Consider the following 18,811-nt stretch of genomic DNA (forward strand, 5'->3'; position numbering starts at 1 on the left):
ATGAATAAAACACATCCTTAATTTAAGTCAAAGTATTAATCCCACACTGTTAAAATGTCAAGAAAAACATCTATATTACAACTTTCTTCCTGAAATATTATGATTTTCTTCTTAAATTATTACGACTATTTTACCTGAAATATTACAACTTTTTTCCGGAAATATTACGATTTTTTCCCCAAAATATTATAACTTTTTTTCCCAATATTTTATGTTTTTTTTTTTATAAATATTACTAAACTATTATTATAAAATATTCCGACTTTTTTACTTGAAATATTCCGTATTTTTTCCCAAAATATTACAACTTTTTTACTTGAAATATTTACTTTGAGATATAAATTCCTACATTTCCCAGAATGCCATTCAATAATACCAGAGGACACACAGTATTTCAACGTCACACCACTGCAAACAAAGTGAGTAAATGAAGAAAAAACATCCTTAACTTAAGTCAAAGTATTAATCCCACACTGTTAAAATGTAAAATAAAAGATCTAGATTACAACTTTCTTCCTAAAATATTGATTTTGACACACACAAATGTACTTAGTTACATTCTGCTGGTTTTTACTTGGAACAGATGAAGTTAAGCTTGTGGTCATCGTCGATCTTTTTGACCCAGGTCCCCTCTCGGTCCATGGCTCCAGACATGTTGCATTCGTCCCCAGGCTGGCCGGGGCCCCAGTTCTTGTAGAGGACCGTCTCGTCACTGACCCAGAACCAGAAGTCCAGAGTGCAGGTGTAGCGCAGTCCCAGCCACACGTGGGGAGTGGAGGCCATCTTGGCTCTCTCCTGGACCCAGCGCTGATCGTCCTGGTTGGTGATGGAGACAAGGTCGCCATGGTGATCTCTGCAGTAGTATAACGCATCCTCCCAGATCATGCTCTGGTTGATCAGGATCACTGAATCTGTCAGGGGAGAAGGAGAGTCAATCAGGGGAGAAGGAGAGTCAATCAGGGGAGAAGGAGAGTCAATCAGGGGAGAAGGAGAGTCAATCAGGGGAGAAGGAGAGTCAATCAGGGGAGAAGGAGAGTCAATCAGGGGAGAAGGGGAGTCAATCAGGGGAGAAGGAGAGTCAATCAGGGGAGAAGGAGAGTCAATCAGGGGCGGAGCCAATCAGTCAGGGGCGGAGTCAATTAGTCAATAAGCGTCTGAGTCAATTAGTGACGGAGACCCAAATGCTCCGCCCGTGGAGACAAAAACACAGGACAGTTTAAATAACAGCTGTAACATAAAATATATTTTGGGATGAAGCAATATTACACCAGAGGGTTTTGATTTAACGTCATTATTGGCACGACAGTGATGAGGCTAGTATGTTTAGAGAACTTTTAATACTTTACAGTATATATCCATCTTCCCAACAAGTTAGCATGTGGAACTAAATCGATTCCTTAGATCATCTGTTTTTAATGATTCTACTATCTTCATCATCTTCTTTCTAACTTTTAAAATGGAGCTCGCTACAGCCTTTTAAAAGGCAGTAAAGTCGGCCTAAAAGATTCTGGGCTTTTGAGAAAACATTCTTGGCTCTAGTTCTGTTTTTAGTGCTGCCTTTTATATCAAATTCAATTTCTTTAACACAAGAAAGTTGGAAATGGTGCGGCCATAATACTTATATTAAACTAATAAATAAAGTGAATCATTAAACAGATGTAGATGTACGGGACCGTTAGAGAGACCTTCTGATAAACTCACCGTCGTAGCAGAAGAAGGGTTTGGTGTTATTACAGTCATCGGAGCTCCAATTTCCATTTAACGTAGTCATAGCACATTTCTTCTTAGGGTCTTCATCTTTACCTTTATCCCAGGATCTGAAAGAGAAACTGCTCCCATCTGACCAACTCCAGTTAGAGTCTCTGAACAGGCCGATCCAGAAAGGGCAGGGTTTTTTATTATTCGGGCACTGTTTTGCATAATTCGGGACCTGTCTCTTAAAGTCTTTTAGCTGTTGGACTCCACTGATCAGGTCAGTGTAATTTTTTCTGCAGAACCTCTGAGCCTCTGTCCAGTTCATCTTCATATCAGAGTCACTGATATAAAATGATTGGCCAGGTTTGCTGTTTTCTGTGGAACACACAGACAAACTTTTGGTTTTTATTTAGTCTCATAAAATCCTACATTATTCTTATTTCAAAACAATAATGTGTTATCAATTCAGAGTTTGTCCTCCCCTGAAAAACTAACCCTGAACAACTCCCCTATAAGTTGGTATGTTCCAGCATCACTCTGACCTATATTCAGGTTTCTAGTGGCGGCGCCCTCTAGTGGCCGTAGTAGTTCTGAGGGGAGCAAAGCAGGAAGTAAAGTGAGGAAGTAAAAGAGCACCAAATGTGCCGGTAAGGAGGCAGGTTTTGGGGGGCGGTGGGATGGGTCAAACAAACAGGACTTTCACCCAGGAGACCAGGCTTCATGTCCTGTTTGACAAGAAAAGGAAACAGAGTTTTTTTTTAACTTAAAACGGAGCTACGTCATGTTCTGTGTCACATGGTAACGTTCAGGAAGTGATGTCACGTCTTCACAACGTTAACCACGACGTGTTTAAAACCACCACCGTTACCTTCTCAGGTTTAGATATGAGGACGGAAAACTCTCGTGTGTTCAGATTAGAGGGGGGGACAAAAGTCAGAACTACTACGGCCACTAGAAACATAAATACAGGTCAGAATGATGCCGGAACAAACCACTTCTGGGGGAGTTTTTTAGGGGAGAACAGACTCTATGAGCCACATATTCTCACCATCATAGCAGATACTTTTATATTTTGTAGAACATAAGTCGTCATCCCATGTGCCATCATTCATCCTCACACAGATCTCCTGATCGCCTACATTATCCGGCTGTGTTGAGGACCATTTACTCTCACTCTTGTTGAACTCCACCCCTGGCTGAGACCAGCGCCACACGCGGTTTGTTGTTTTGTTTTGCCGCCCAATCCAGGCTCCGCCTGGATACTGTCCAGCTGGTTCAGTCGTGGAGTGGTCCGGATACTTTGCATTCTTTGCAGTGTCGCGGAGTCTCTGCAAGTCTTCCTGGTTAGACACTGTGGCCAGGTCAGTGTGGTTCTTTCTGCAATACTCCTGGGCTGCTTCCCAGGTCATCTCATATCCAATGAAGTGGTAGTCATACAGGTGACCCCCAATGGAGGAACACTGACCTGATAACAGAGAAGAAACTGAAATAAATTTTGTTTTGTTTTTAAACCTGGACTCTGTGACTGATTTTAAAGATCCTTTTAGTTTAACATGAAACAGCCCCAAAATCACCATCACCAAACCCGCCAGACTTAATTTGTTAACATGCTAACATGGTAGCATTTGCTATAATGCTAACTAAAATGTTTTGATGCAAATGTTGGCAAAATGTTGTCCAGTAACAGAAACAAAATAAAAAAGATCTGCCAAAATTGCATTCGCCAAACCCACCAGACTCCATGTAAATAATCAGTAATTAAGCATCGTAAAACACACTTCATTCAAAGTGGACAGAAACTAAATAAAATTATCAAAGTCCGTCTTGGTTTATCTTTCCACTGTTCCAACAATCACCACTCTGGTTTGGTTGAAATAAACCCTTAATTCACCCATTTACATGTGGAGATATGCTGGCTCTATACACGCTAAAAGTCCTGATTATTTACATGGAGTCTGGTGGAGATATGCTGGCTCTATACACGCTAAAAGTCCTGATTATTTACATGGAGTCTGGTGGAGATATGCTGGCTCTATACACGCTAAAAGTCCTGATTATTTACATGGAGTCTGGTGGAGATATGCTGGCTCTATACACGCTAAAAGTCCTGATTATTTAGATGGAGTCTGGTGGAGCTATGCTGGCTCTATACACGCTAAAAGTCCTGATTATTTACATGGAGTCTGGTGGAGATATGCTGGCTCTATACACGCTAAAAGTCCTGATTATTTAGATGGAGTCTGGTGGAGCTATGCTGGCTCTATACACGCTAAAAGTCCTGATTATTTACATGGAGTCTGGTGGAAATATGCTGGCTCTATACACGCTAAAAGTCCTGATTATTTACATGGAGTCTGGTGGAGATATGCTGGCTCTATACACGCTTAAAGTCCTGATTATTTACATGGAGTCTGGTGGAGATATGCTGGCTCTATACACGCTAAAAGTCCTGATTATTTAGATGGAGTCTGGTGGAGATATGCTGGCTCTATACACGCTAAAAGTCCTGATTATTTACATGGAGTCTGGTGGAAATATGCTGGCTCTATACACGCTAAAAGTCCTGATTATTTACATGGAGTCTGGTGGAGATATGCTGGCTCTATACACGCTTAAAGTCCTGATTATTTACATGGAGTCTGGTGGAGATATGCTGGCTCTATACACGCTTAAAGTCCTGATTATTTACATGGAGTCTGGTGGAGATATGCTGGCTCTATACACGCTAAAAGTCCTGATTATTTACATGGAGTCTGGTGGAGATATGCTGGCTCTATACACGCTAAAAGTCCTGATTATTTACATGGAGTCTGGTGGATTTTTGTGATGGTGATTTCGGGGCTGTTTCATGTTAAACTAAAAGGTCTATCTCCGTAGGGATCGTTTCCATATTGTTGTCAGACACTTAGAATAATAATCTGAGTCTGTCAGACACTTACACACAAGGAAAATCCAGGTTGGAAAAAAAACCTAAATTACCATTTAAATCAAACCATATTATTAATTGAAGTGTGACTTGGAGTTGATGAGGAGTGAGCTGTCCAGATGATCCACTTACCCATCACAATGAACACAAACAGACTCCACTGCATCTTCACCCTGTTAGATGATAATAAACAGTTATTTTTGGTATGAAATCAGGATTATTTTACATGATTGCTCACTGATATTTGGAAAAGATGTTGCATTTATTGAAATTACAAAAAAAGTTAAACAAGTCAAAAGTGTAACAATTTGAACTGACATTTGCATTCGTCTCCATGTGTTTGTGTCCTTAGACAGAGGTGTGTGTGTGTGTGTGTGTGTGTGTGTGTGTGTGTGTGTGTGTGTGTGTGTGTGTGTGTGTGTGTGTGTGTGTGTGTGTGTGAGAGAGAGAATCAGCAACAACAGAACTTTTAGTCGACTCTAACTGATGCTGAACATCTGTCCTGTAGGGTTACATTACAGCTTGTTTCTTGCTTTGGAGCATTTTTAAAGTTGTTCCCATCAGTCACTGAGACACAAACACATGGGAACATAGAGTCCAGGTTGATGAAAACCCCAAAGTTTCCCTTTACGATGCAGCTGAATGTGATGAATAGTTAAATCTGTGATTTGCATCCTGAGGGACTGGCTTTACACTGTATCCCTAAACATAAAGACAGGCTGTTCTTCTGTCTGTTTCCCTCTCACTCCACCAACATATTAATATAATTTTCATATTATTTCCTTTAACACAAATTCACAATGTCCAACAGGAGACAGTTCAAGGTGTTACACTGTTGACTCTTTCTGTTTTTTACATTTCAAATTGCATAATGATGTTCCTGTGTGTGTGTGTGTGTGTGTGTGTGTGTGTGTGTGTGTGTGTGTGTGTGTGTGTGTGTGTGTGTTTGTGTCAGGCTCAATTCTGACCTGCTGCCCTTTGCTGCATATCATTCCCCCCTCTCTCTCTCCCCTTTCAAGTCTAAGCTGTCCTGTCAAATAAAGGTCTAAAAATACCTCAAAAAAAAAAATGTATACAGAAAAACTGTTAATGCTCAGATATTTGTTAGAGCATATAGTTTTTTAGATGGAGACCTTTGAGGGATACGTTTGAGGACCCCGGATGTATCAGAGAAGATAACTTAAATATTGAGAAATAAACAAAAAGAGTTTGAAGGAAAACTGTAAATCTTATTATTATATTAATCAGATTTTACACATGCAGTATTATGTAGAATATTTGATCCATTTTCAAAACGTCTCTACATCTTAAATTTGGGTGTCTTTCAACCAAATTTCCTTAAATGAACATGGATGGTTGTATAAAACGCTCTTCTCAAGTAAAATGAAGAATCAGTTCACTATTTATATTAAATTTAGGGTGTTTTCATTCAAGTTTATAGCATATTTCTTCTTTTTAGACTCAGAAATTAGGTTGACTGACACTGAATTCCAAGAATAAGTGTAAAACTCGTGGTATAAGTTGGTAGTAGTGGGGAAAAAGCATCCAACGTAAAATTACCAAAAATGTTTAAAAAAAATTACAATTGACAATCAGTCAAACAAAGCGATAAAAAGCAATACAATATATCAACAAAAGCATCAAACATTTTGAAATAAGCCACAAAACTAAAAACAAATTCAACAAAAAGTGCGGGAAGCTGGAAAAAAATGCAAACAAAATTTTCAATAAAAGATCAGCTCAGTACTTTCATTAAATTTGGGTGTTTTAGTCAATTTTATAACATTTGGAGAAAGAAAAAGTGATGAAAATGATAAATGAAAGTTGAAAAGAATGACAAAAATGTCAGAAATAGCTTCAAAACTGTGGGGAAAAAACATTTAAAAAATGTAAAAAAAGCGCAGGAAAAACGTGACAAAAACATTGTTAAGAAGTGACAAAAAAAGGTATATAAAACCTTGGGGAAAAGCGACAGAAGTGTCGAAAAAGAAGACCACAACGTTGAAAACGAAGTAAATTTTGAGCCAGAAAAATTAAAAGTAGCACGGTCGACGGGACGACAACACAGACATTAAAATGTGAAATCAAACAGCCGAGTTTATAACTTACATCTTGTGAATGTCCACAGCTCCTCTCTGCTCTGATGGTTCTCCCTTTCTGTGCCCACGGAGACTCTTCATACACTCTGGCTGTCCCTTTGTTGTCGTCATTTGAATATTAAAATATAAGACGTGTCAGATCTGTATCATTGCCTGGAAACATCCCACTGTTACCTTCATCTAAACATTAGATTAGATCAGATTAGATTCAACGTTATTGTCATCGTGCAGAGTACAAAGACAACCAAATGTAGTTTGCATCCAACCAGAAGAGCAAAAAGAGCAGAAAAGTGTAACGTGATATACAAGTATAGACAGGACAAGAAATCTAGTGCAGTGTAGACAGTAGTGTACAGTTGGTTTACATTATAATAGTCATCATCATCATCATCATGTCCACTTATCCGGTGTCGGGTCGCGGGGGGAGCAGCTCCAGCAGGGGACCCCAAACTTCCCTTTCCCGTGCCACATTAACCAGCTCCGACTGGGGGATCCCGAGGCGTTCCCAGGCCAGGTTGGAGATATAATCCCTCCACCTAGTCCTGGGTCTTCCCCGAGGCCTCCTCCCAGCTGGATCTCCCTCCACCTAGTCCTGGGTCTTCCCGAGGGATCCCTCCACCTAGTCCTGGGTCTTCCCCGAGGCCTCCTCCCAGCTGGATCTCCCTCCACCTAGTCCTGGGTCTTCCCGAGGCCTCCTCCAAGCTGGATCTCCCTCCACCTAGTCCTGGGTCTTCCCCGAGGCCTCCTCCCAGCTGGACGTCCCTCCACCTAGTCCTGGGTCTTCCCCGAGGCCTCCTCCCAGCTGGATCTCCCTCCATTTAGTCCTGGGTCTTCCCGAGGCCTCCTCCCAGCTGGACCTCCCTCCACCTAGTCCTGGGTCTTCCCGAGGCCTCCTCCCAGCTGGATCTCCCTCCACCTAGTCCTGGGTCTTCCCGAGGACCTCCCTCCACCTAGTCCTGGGTCTTCCGAGAGGCCTCCTCCCAGCTGGACCTCCCTCCACCTAGTCCTGGGTCTTCCCGAGGCCTCCTCCCAGCTGGACCTCCCTCCACCTAGTCCTGGGAGGCCTCCTCCAAGCTGGACCTCCCTCCACCAGTCCCTTAGTCCCCTGGGTCCTGGGTCTTCCCGAGGCCTCCTCCCAGCTGGACCTCCCTCCACCTAGTCCTGGGTCTTCCCGAGGCCTCCTCCCAGCTGGACCTCCCTCCACCTAGTCCTGGGTCTTCCCGAGGCCTCCTCCCAGCTGGACCTCCCTCCACCTAGTCCTGGGTCTTCCCGAGGCCTCCTCCCAGCTGGACCTCCCTCCACCTAGTCCTGGGTCTTCCCGAGGCCTCCTCCCAGCTGGACCTCCCTCCACCTAGTCCTGGGTCTTCCCGAGGCCTCCTCCCAGCTGGACCTCCCTCCACCTAGTCCTGGGTCTTCCCGAGGCCTCCTCCCAGCTGGACGTGCCTGGAACACCTCCTAGGGAGGCGCCCAGGGGCATCCTTACCAGATGCCCGAACCACCTCAACTGGCTCCTTTCGACGCAAAAGGAGCAGCGGCTCTCTCCGAGCTCCTCATGGATGACTGAGCTTCTCACCCCTATCTCTAAGGGAGACGCCAGCCACCCTCCTGAGGAAACCCATTTCAGCCGCTTGTACCCTGGATCTCGTTCTTTCGGTCATGACCCAGCCTTCATGACCATAGGTGAGGGTAGGAACGAAAACTGACCGGTAGATCGAGAGCTTTGCCTTCTGGCTCAGCTCTCTTTTCGTCACAACGGTGCGATAGATTGAATGCAATACCGCACCCGCTGCGCCGATTCTCCGACCAATCTCCCGCTCCGTTGTCCCCTCACTCGCGAACACAACCCCAAGGTACTTCAACTCCTTCACTTGGGGTAAGGACTCATTCCCTACCTGGAGAAGGCACTCCATCGGTTTCCTGCTGAGAACCATGGCCTCAGATTTAGAGGTGCTGATCCTCATCCCAACCGCTTCACACTCGGTTGCGAACCGATCCAGTGAGTGCTGAAGGTCACAGGCCGATGATGCCATCAGGACCACATCATCTGCAAAGAGCAGCGATGAGATCCCCAGCCCACCAAACTGCAACCCCTCCCCACCCCGACTACGCCTCGATATCCTGTCCATAAATATTACAAACAGGATTGGTGACAAAGCGCAGCCCTGGCGGAGGCCAACCCTCACCTGAAACGAGTCCGACTTACTACCGAGAACCCGGACACAGCTCTCGCTTTGGTCGTACAGAGATTGGATGGCTCTGAGTAGAGACCCCCTCACCCCATACTCCCGCAGCACCTCCCACAGTATCTCCCGGGGGACCCGTTCATACGCCTTCTCCAAATCCACAAAACACATGTAGACCGGTTGGGCATACTCCCAGGCTCCCTCCAGGATCCTTGCGAGAGTGAAGAGCTGGTCCGTTGTTCCTCCTCAACCCGAGGTTCGACTATCGGCCGAACCCTCCTTTCCAGCACCTTGGAGTAGACTTTACCAGGGAGGCTGACTGAGGATTGACTATTGGTTTAATTTAATTTGTTGATTAGCTGCTCAGTTAATAATCACCATTTAACGTTAGCAATCCAACACAGACCCAGTACACACCGTCCCAGTTTCATGATGTGATAACAGGATTTTGGGTTAGTGAATAAAAGAGGACCACTCTAAACTGTGGTTTAACAGTTTATTTAGACTCAGAGGAAACTATTCTTTGGTTACATAAAACTCAAGAAACAATGTGATCATCAGAATCAGATTTTACAGGATTACATCATCAGTTTAATATCTGCTTTAACATCTCTCCCCTCGAGGTTTGTTTCCTACATTTCCCAGAATGCCATTCAATAATCCCAGAGGACACACAGTATGTCAACATCACACCACTGCAAAATATAGTGAGTAAATGAATAAAACACATCCTTAACTTAAGTCAAAGTATTAATCCCAAACTGTTAAAATGTAAAGTTAAAGATCTATATTACAACTTTGTTCCTAAAATATTATAAATCTTTTTCTGGAAATATTATTTATTTTTTACTTGAAATATTATGTTTTTTTTTACATGAAATATTCTAACTTTCTTTATTGAAATATTACAACTTTTTTCCCCAAAATATTACGACTTTTTTTCAGAAATATTAAGAAATGTTTTACTTGAAATATTACGACATTTTTCCCAAAATTTTATGACTTTTTTACTTGAAATATTACGAAATCTTTCCCAAAATGTTATGACTTTTTTACTTGAAAAATTACGACTTATTTCCTTTAAATATTACGACTTTTTTCCCAAAATATTACGACTTTTTTCCCAAAATATTATGACTTTTTTACTTGAAATATTTACTTTGAGATATAAATTCCTACATTTCCCAGAATGCCATTCAATAATCCCAGAGGACACACAGTATGTCAACGTCACTCCAAACAAAGTGAGTAAATTACTAAAACACATCCTTAACTTAAATGAAAGTATTAATCTTACGCTGTTAAAATGTAAAGTAAAAGATCTATATTACAACTTTCTTCTTAAAATATTGATTTTGACACAGTTAAAATGTAACTTAGTTACATTCTGCTGGTTTGTTCTTGGAACAGATGAAGTTAAGCTGGTGGTCATCGTCGATCTTTTTGACCCAGGTCCCTCTCGGGCCATGGCTCCAGACATGTTGCATTCGTCCCCAGGCTGGCCGGGGCCCCAGTTCTTGTAGAGGACCGGCTCGTCACTGACCCAGAACCAGAAGTCCAGAGTGCAGGTGTAGCGCAGTCCCAGCCACACGTGGGGAGTGGAGGCCATCTTGGCTCTCTCCTGGACCCAGCGCTGATCGTCCTGGTTGGTGATGGAGACAAAGTCGCCATAGTGATCTCTGCAGTAGTATAACGCATCCTCCCAGATCATGTTCTTCTTGATCAGGATCACTGAATCTGTCAGGGGAGAAGGAGAGTCAATTAGTGACTGAGCCAATCAGGGGCAGAGACCCAAATGCTCCGCCCCTGGAGACAAACACAGGACAGTTTAAATAACAGCTGTAACATTTAATCATATATTTTGTGAAAACATTCGGGCTGCAGTTGAAAGTAAAATCTCAGCAGAATACTGCACTTTAAAATGTATCTGTCGTTCTATTTTTAGTGCTGCTTTTTCAACATCCAATTTGTTCAAAATAAAGTAGGAAATGATTTCCTTTCATTTGTTTTTAATCTAACAGGCAGTTTGTTGTATTTTAGCAGAACTGAGAACACTTTATCTGTTTATTTATTGCGAGTTATATCATTATCAAAATATTCAACGATTATTCAACAACGATGAAGCTCATACCGTACAACCATAGTTCTTATAATAAACTAATAAATAAAGTGAATCATTAAACAGATGTAGATGTACAGTACCGTTAGAGAGACCTTCTGATAAACTCACCGTTGTAGCAGAAGAAGGGTTTGGTTTTATTACAGTCATCAGAGCTCCAATTTCCATTTAACGTAGTCATAGCACATGTCTTCTCAGGGTCTTGTTTACCTTCATCCCAGGATCTGAAAGAGAAACTGCTCCCATCTGACCAACTCCAGTTAGAGTCTCTGAACAGGCCGATCCAGAAAGTTTCTGCATCATTCTGGCGCTGTGTCTTGAAGTCGTCCAGCTGTTTGACTCCACTGATCAGGTCAGTGTATTTTTCTTTGCAGAATCTCTGAGCATCTTCCCAGGTCTTCTTATCCTCACTGATATAAAATGTTTTGCCGGATTTCTTGTTTTCTATGAAACACACAGACAAACTTTTTAGTTTTTATTTAGTCTCATAAAATCCTACATTATTCTTATTTCAAAACAATAATGTGATATCAATTCAGAGACTGTCCTCTGCTAAAAAATCAGAAATTAATCAGTAATCACTAATTCCCATCAGTGGTATGTTCTATCCTGAGGTAGACACGGGCAAACACACTGCAACTTAATGAAACACGCAAATACACAAAACACAAGCAAACTAAAGGTGCACTATGAATTCCTGCATGAAGTCATTTATGTTGAAGTAAATTCCAAACAAAACAAAGCAAGCTTGCCCATCCCCCCATGTTTCTGTAACTTTCAGGACTAACTGACTTGTGCTATGTTTCCACGTGGCCGGCTATTTTCATAAACGGACATTTCAACCTCTCCGTTTAAAAAAAATAACATCGTGCACAGCTGTCAGTTTTCAGAAAAGTGTTCGTTTACACCTACCTGTGTGTATATATATATATATATATATATATATATATATATGCCGTTAATGCCGTCAAGAGCATGCCAGACCTGTAGGTGGCGGTGTAACGAGAAGCTCAAACCCACGTTAGCTAATCAGAATCCAGAAAATAGCAGCAACAGCAACAAATCACTTCCTCTTTCTCTCTCTCGGCTGCCTAAACCTCCTTTTGTCTCAGTTTTCATGCAAATGTGCAAACGAAGATTTCAAAAATCTCCACTCTGGCCGGAGTTTTTAGAAAGACTCGGTTTCAGAGGAGAATTCTCCGTTTGCGTGTAAACGAAGGGCACAAATGAAGGGAAATGTCTCCAGTTTAAAAAATAACCATGTACGTGTAAACAGGGCCTAACTGTCTCTAACCCCCATCGCCTCCACCAGCCATCTTGTCGGTGATTGGCTGGAGTGGTTTCTTGTATTTTGGTGCCCAGCCTGTGCGCCTAGTGTTTGTTTGACGTTTACGAGCCCTGTGTTGTTTCCTGAGACCGGCCTTTTTCACCGTGTGTTCAGGGGGCAGGCAGCTAGCGGGTCAAGGAGAGACGTCTACGATTTGAGACAAAACGAAATTGCGCTGAAACTATACAGGAACTCATAGTGCACCTTTATGGAAAAATCTTCATTAATTTGACAACACATGCGCAGCATTTAGCAAACACGCTGCATATACACACACAACACAACCAAATACACAAACGTGCTGTAAATACAGAAACGATGCAAAAAGAAAAGCACACAAAGTCATAAATCAAGTTGTTCCACTTAGTGCTCCCCCTAGAGGCCTGGAGAACTCCTGTTATGTAATCTGGATGCAGCGGGGTTTTTTTTGCATTTGTTTTCGGAGTTTGTGTGCTTTTCTTTTTGCATAGTTTCTGTATGCACAGAACGTTTGTGTATTTGGTTGTGTTGTGTATATTTGCAGCGCATTTACTAAATGCTGCACATGTGGTGTCAAATTATGGTAGATGTTTTCTTAATTTGCTTGTGTTTTGTCTATTTGCGTGTTTCATTAAGTTGCAGTGTGTTTGTCGGCCATGTATGGAACAAACCACTTCTGGAGGAGTTTTTAGGGGAGAACAGACTTTATGCGCCAAATATTCTCACCGTCATAGCAGATAAATCTATAGGCTGTAGTACAAGAGTCGTCATCCCATTTGTCATCCTTCATCTTCATCCTCACACAGTTCTCCTGATTGCGTACATTATTCGGCTGTCCCGGAGACCATTTACTCTCGTTGAACTCCACCCCTGGCTGAGACCAGCGCCAGTCTCGCTGCAGCCCAATCCAGGCTCCAGCTTGATACTTTGGATGGTTTTGGAGTCTCTGCATGTCTGCCTCATTAGACACTGTGGCCAGGTCAGTGTGGTTCTTTCTGCAATACTCCTGGGCTCCTTTCCAGGTCTTCTTCTCTCCAATGAAGTGGTAGTCACACAGCTGACCCCCAATGGAAGAACATTGACCTGATAACAGAGAAGAAACTGCAGCGATGGAGCTGAGAGCTAGACAAGCATCAGTTCATTAAAAGGTAACTTTGTTTTCTTTTTAAACCTGGACTGTATTTTCCCATGTTTTTATGTCTAAGTGACTGATGTTAAAGAGTAAGATCCATTTTTTGTTTAACATTAAAACAAAATCACCATCACCAAATCCACCAGACTTAATTTGTTAACCTAGTAGCATATGCTGTAATTCTGATACATGCTAACCAAATATATGTTAGCATTAAAAATTTGGTCCAGTAACAGAAACAAAAATAAAAGAGATCCTTTTTTTTAATATAAAAACATCTGCCAAATTGCATTCGCTAAACCCACCAGACTCCATGTAAATAATAAAGTAATTTAAGGTACAGGTGCAGACATGATCAGGTGCTGAAGGCCATCGCTGAAGCCATTGCTGGCAGGAGTTGAGTAGGCCAAGCGCTCCCCGCCCCCAAGCAAACCATCACCTTCATCAGAGCTGGAGAGCAGTTAAGACCAGCTGCAAAAACAACTGAAGGTTTCCTGGCCACTGCGAGGGACTGGCAGCTGTTGGACCTGGAGCAGCAACGCAAGTTCCCCAACCACATTGTGACCACCACCTTAAGGCCAGATGTTGTGAGCTTGTCTGAGTCCCCCAAACAAGTGGTTCTGTTGTAGTTGTAGGATATATTTTGTGGAAAGATCATGTATAGATACCTGTGAGAGAGAGCCATCTTACCTGATAAGTTTTAAAGAGAGTTGCTCTTCAGCAGGGAGCAAAGCCACTGTGTGATCTGTATTTTGCAAATAACTGAAAGGTAAGATTCAGGTCATAGGATGATTTTGGCTCTCATCACTCCTAGGTCAGCAGAAAAGATAAGACACACAGATGTTTCAGTAATATGAACCTCATAAAACATTTTGTAGATCCTATTTGTGGATCTAAGATAGTAACTAACTGTTTGGCCTTGGAGTGAGGAGAATCAATGTGTTTCATGCATGGAGGGGCGAAGGACCGGACAGCAGAGCCAAGATGACCTGGACTATATCCAACCGATAACAGCACCACAAGGATGGGCAGAGAAAATGTTTAAAAGTATGAGGGTCTGAGTAGCAAGCACGAGTTCCCGGGGAGACTGTCTTTTGGTAGGGTGAGGGAGAACTGCGTCCATATGCATATGTATTTACTTGCGATATCATTTCACTAAAGCTTGTTACTTTTGAATCCAGCGAATCCTGAGATTTATTTCTGATCTACCAGTCAACGGAAACTTCTAATAAAAAGGTTTGAGGTGTAGTGACCTTAACTGGAGTCAGATTACGTCTGGCCTTTCTGTGCCAGATTAGAAACGGTCAAACGGTCAAATGTTTTACCTACACAGTCCCTTGGGAAGAACGCCTGGAAGATGCCTTTGAAGGAAGCTCGCCAAGTACGGGGGACTGGTCAGCGAGTGTCGACAAGCCAGATGGAGAGCAAGGTGTTTCCCAATAGAGGTCGGAAGCAGGGGCTTTGCATCCCGATCCCTGTTCAGAGCCTTCAGTCTGTTAGGCATTGATGGAGTGAGGAGGAGAAGAGCCATCCACAATACCACCGAAGCGGCAGAGAAAGCCTCAAGATGGCTATGGCTCAATAGAGGAGATCCATGTAGACAAAGTAGCTAGATTTGCCAACTGGACACAAGCTGGCATCTGACCAGCTTCAGCTGGGTCACGTGGATGAGGGTGTATGATGATGAAAGACCCGAAACACCAAATGATTCCAGGAACATCACTGAAGATATGTCCGGTAGCATCAGTAGATATATTTGCAAAGCATCGTAAAACACAGTCTACAGAAACTAAATAAAACTACCAAAAGCTGTCTTTGTTCATCTTTCTACTTTTCCAACAAACACCACTCTGGTTTGGTTGAAATAAACCCTTAATTAATCCATTTACATGTGGAGATATGCTGGCTCTATACACGCTAAAAGTCCTGATTATTTACATGGAGTCTGGTGGAGATATGCTGGCTCTATACACACTAAAAGTCCTGATTATTTACATGGAGTCTGGTGGAGATATGCTGGCTCTATACACGCTAAAAGTCCTGATTATTTACATGGAGTCTGGTGGAGATATGCTGGCTCTATACACGCTAAAAGTCCTGATTATTTACATGGAGTCTGGTGGGGATATGCTGGCTCTATACACGCTAAAAGTCCTGATTATTTACATGGAGTCTGGTGGGATATTTGGCTCTATATGCTAAAAGTCCTGATTATTTTTTGTTTCTCTATGTTAAAAGTCCTGATTATTTAATGGAGTCTGGTGGAGATATGCTGGCTCTATTAACTAAAAGTCCTGATTATTTCATGGAATCTGGTGGAGTTTGGTGATGGTGATTTTGTTTCATGTTAAACTAAAAGGATCTCTTTAACTAAAAGGTCTAATGTTGTAGAGATCCATCCCATAATGTTGTCAGACACTTAAAATAATAATCTGAGTCTGTCAGCCACTTACACACAGGAAAATCCAGGTTGGAAAAAAAAAACTAAATTACCATTTAAATCAAACCATATTATTAATTGAAGTGTGACTTGGAGTTGATGAGGAGTGAGCTGTCCAGATGATCCACTTACCCATCACAATGAACACAAACAGACTCCACTGCATCTTCACCCTGTTAGATGGTAATAAACACAGTTATGTTTGGTATGAAATCAGGATTATTTTACATGATTACTCACTGATATTTGGAAAAGATGTTGCATTTATTGAAATTACAAAAAAGTTAAACAAGTCAAAAGTGTAACAATTTGAACTGACATTTGCATTCGTCTCCATGTGTTTGTGTCCTTAGACAGAGGTGTGTGTGTGTGTGTGTGTGTGTGTGTGTGTGTGTGTGTGTGTGTGTGTGTGTGTGTGTGTGTGTGTGTGTGTGTGTGTGTGTGTGTGTGTGTGTGTGTGTGTGTGTGTGTGTGTGTGTGTGTGTGTGTGTGTGTGTGTGTGAGAGAGAATCAGCAACAACAGAACTTTTAGTCGACTCTAACTGATGCTGAACATCTGTCCTGTAGGGTTACATTACAGCTTGTTTCTTGCTTTGGAGCATTTTTAAAGTTGTTCCCATCAGTCACTGAGACACAAACACATGGGAACATAGAGTCCAGGTTGATGAAAACCCCAAAGTTTCCCTTTACGATGCAGCTGAATGTGATGAATAGTTAAATCTGTGATTTGCATCCTGAGGGACTGGCTTATACACTGTATCCCTAAACATAAAGACAGGCTGTTCTTCTGTCTGTTTCCCTCTCACTCCACCAACATATTAATATAATTTTCATATTATTTCCTTTAACACAAATTCACAATGTCCAACAGGAGACAGTTCAAGGTGTTACACTGTTGACTCTTTCTGTTTTTTACATTTCAAATTGCATAATGATGTTCCTGTGTGTGTGTGTGTGTGTGTGTGTGTGTGTGTGTGTGTGTGTGTGTGTGTGTGTGTGTGTGTGTGTGTGTGTGTGTTTGTGTCAGGCTCAATTCTGACCTGCTGCCCTTTGCTGCATATCATTCCCCCCTCTCTCTCTCCCCTTTCAAGTCTAAGCTGTCCTGTCAAATAAAGGTCTAAAAATACCTCAAAAAAAAAAAAAAAAATGTATACAGAAAAACTGTTAATGCTCAGATATTTGTTAGAGCATATAGTTTTTTAGATGGAGACCTTTGAGGGATACGTTTGAGGACCCCGGATGTATCAGAGAAGATAACTTAAATATTGAGAAATAAACAAAAAGAGTTTGAAGGAAAACTGTAAATCTTATTATTATATTAATCAGATTTTACACATGCAGTATTATGTAGAATATTTGATCCATTTTCAAAACGTCTCTACATCTTAAATTTGGGTGTCTTTCAACCAAATTTCCTTAAATGAACATGGATGGTTGTATAAAACGCTCTTCTCAAGTAAAATGAAGAATCAGTTCACTATTTATATTAAATTTAGGGTGTTTTCATTCAATTTTATAGCATATTTCTTCTTTTTAGACTCAGAAATTAGGTTGACTGACACTGAATTCCAAGAATAAGTGTAAAACTCGTGGTATAAGTTGGTAGTAGTGGGGAAAAAGCATCCAACGTAAAATTACCAAAAATGTCGAAAAAATTACAATTGACAATCAGTCAAACAAAGCGATAAAAAGCAATACAATATATCAACAAAAGCATCAAACATTTTGAAATAAGCCACAAAACTAAAAACAAATTCAACAAAAAGTGCGGGAAGCTGGAAAAAAATGCAAACAAAATTTTCAATAAAAGATCAGCTCAGTACTTTCATTAAATTTGGGTGTTTTAGTCAATTTTATAACATTTGGAGAAAGAAAAAGTGATGAAAATGATAAATGAAAGTTGAAAAGAATGACAAAAATGTCAGAAATAGCTTCAAAACTGTGGGGAAAAAACATTTAAAAAATGTAAAAAAAGCGCAGGAAAAACGTGACAAAAACATTGTTAAGAAGTGACAAAAAAGGTATATAAAACCTTGGGGAAAAGCGACAGAAGTGTCGAAAAAGAAGACCACAACGTTGAAAACGAAGTAAATTTTGAGCCAGAAAAATTAAAAGTAGCACGGTCGACGGGACGACAACACAGACATTAAAATGTGAAATCAAACAGCCGAGTTTATAACTTACATCTTGTGAATGTCCACAGCTCCTCTCTGCTCTGATGGTTCTCCCTTTCTGTGCCCACGGAGACTCTTCATACACTCTGGCTGTCCCTTTGTTGTGTCGTCATTTGAATATTAAAATATAAGACGTGTCAGATCTGTATCATTGCCTGGAAACATCCCACTGTTACCTTCATCTAAACATTAGATTAGATCAGATTAGATTCAACGTTATTGTCATTATTGTACAAAGACAACCAAATGTAGTTTGCATCCAACCAGAAGAGCAAAAAGAGCAGAAAAGTGTAATGATATACAAGTATAGACAGGACAAGAAATTGCAGTGTAGACAACCAGACAGTTGGTTTACATTAAATAGAGCGTCCACTTATCCGTGTCGGGTCGCGGGGGAGCAGCTCCAGCAGGGGACCCCAAACTTCCCTTTCCCGTGCCACATTAGACCAGGACTGGGGATCTAGTGCGTTCCCAGGCCAGGTTGGAGATATAATCCCTCCACCTAGTCCTGGGGTTTAGGCCTCCTCCCAGCTGGATCTCCCTCCACCCAGTCCTGGGTCTTCCCAGGCCATCATCGGACCTCCCTCCACAGTCCTGGGTCTTCCCGAGGCCTCCTCCCAGCTGGGACGTCCCTCCACCTAGTCCTGGGTCTTCCCGAGGCCTCCTCCCAGCTGGATCTCCCTCCACCTAGTCCTGGGTCTTCCGAGGCCTCCTCCAAGCTGGATCTCCCTCCACCT

The 18,811-nt window shown here is 41.9% G+C and overlaps 1 protein-coding gene across 1 annotated transcript; it reads right to left on the reverse strand.

Moving 5' to 3' along the window:
* Nucleotides 1-570: 570 nt before the first annotated feature.
* LOC114561001 (macrophage mannose receptor 1) lies at nucleotides 571-18,161 on the reverse strand. Its single transcript, XM_028586632.1, has 5 exons — nucleotides 18,085-18,161; nucleotides 16,033-16,073; nucleotides 13,055-13,411; nucleotides 11,134-11,466; nucleotides 571-911 (listed from the first exon to the last, which is right to left on the reverse strand). Exons 1-5 carry the CDS (start codon nucleotides 18,153-18,155, stop codon nucleotides 571-573), a joined length of 1,143 nt encoding a protein of 380 aa, XP_028442433.1. The 5' UTR covers nucleotides 18,156-18,161.
* Nucleotides 18,162-18,811: the final 650 nt, after the last annotated feature.

The sequence above is a fragment of the Perca flavescens genome, chromosome 9 (genome assembly GCF_004354835.1).
Source record: "Perca flavescens isolate YP-PL-M2 chromosome 9, PFLA_1.0, whole genome shotgun sequence".
Classification (NCBI taxonomy): Eukaryota; Metazoa; Chordata; class Actinopteri; order Perciformes; family Percidae; genus Perca; species Perca flavescens.

Excerpts from the sequence above, each read along its gene's own strand:
- LOC114561001 (XM_028586632.1), bottom strand. The coding sequence starts at position 18,155 with ATGAAGAGTCTCCGTGGGCACAGAAAGGGAGAACCATCAGAGCAGAGA. Across the intron at positions 16,074-18,084 it reads GCTGTGGACATTCACAAGAT|GGTGAAGATGCAGTGGAGTC; the intron begins GTAAGTTATAAA and ends ACCATCTAACAG. Across the intron at positions 912-11,133 it reads ACCCTTCTTCTGCTACAACG|ATTCAGTGATCCTGATCAAC; the intron begins GTGAGTTTATCA and ends CTCCCCTGACAG.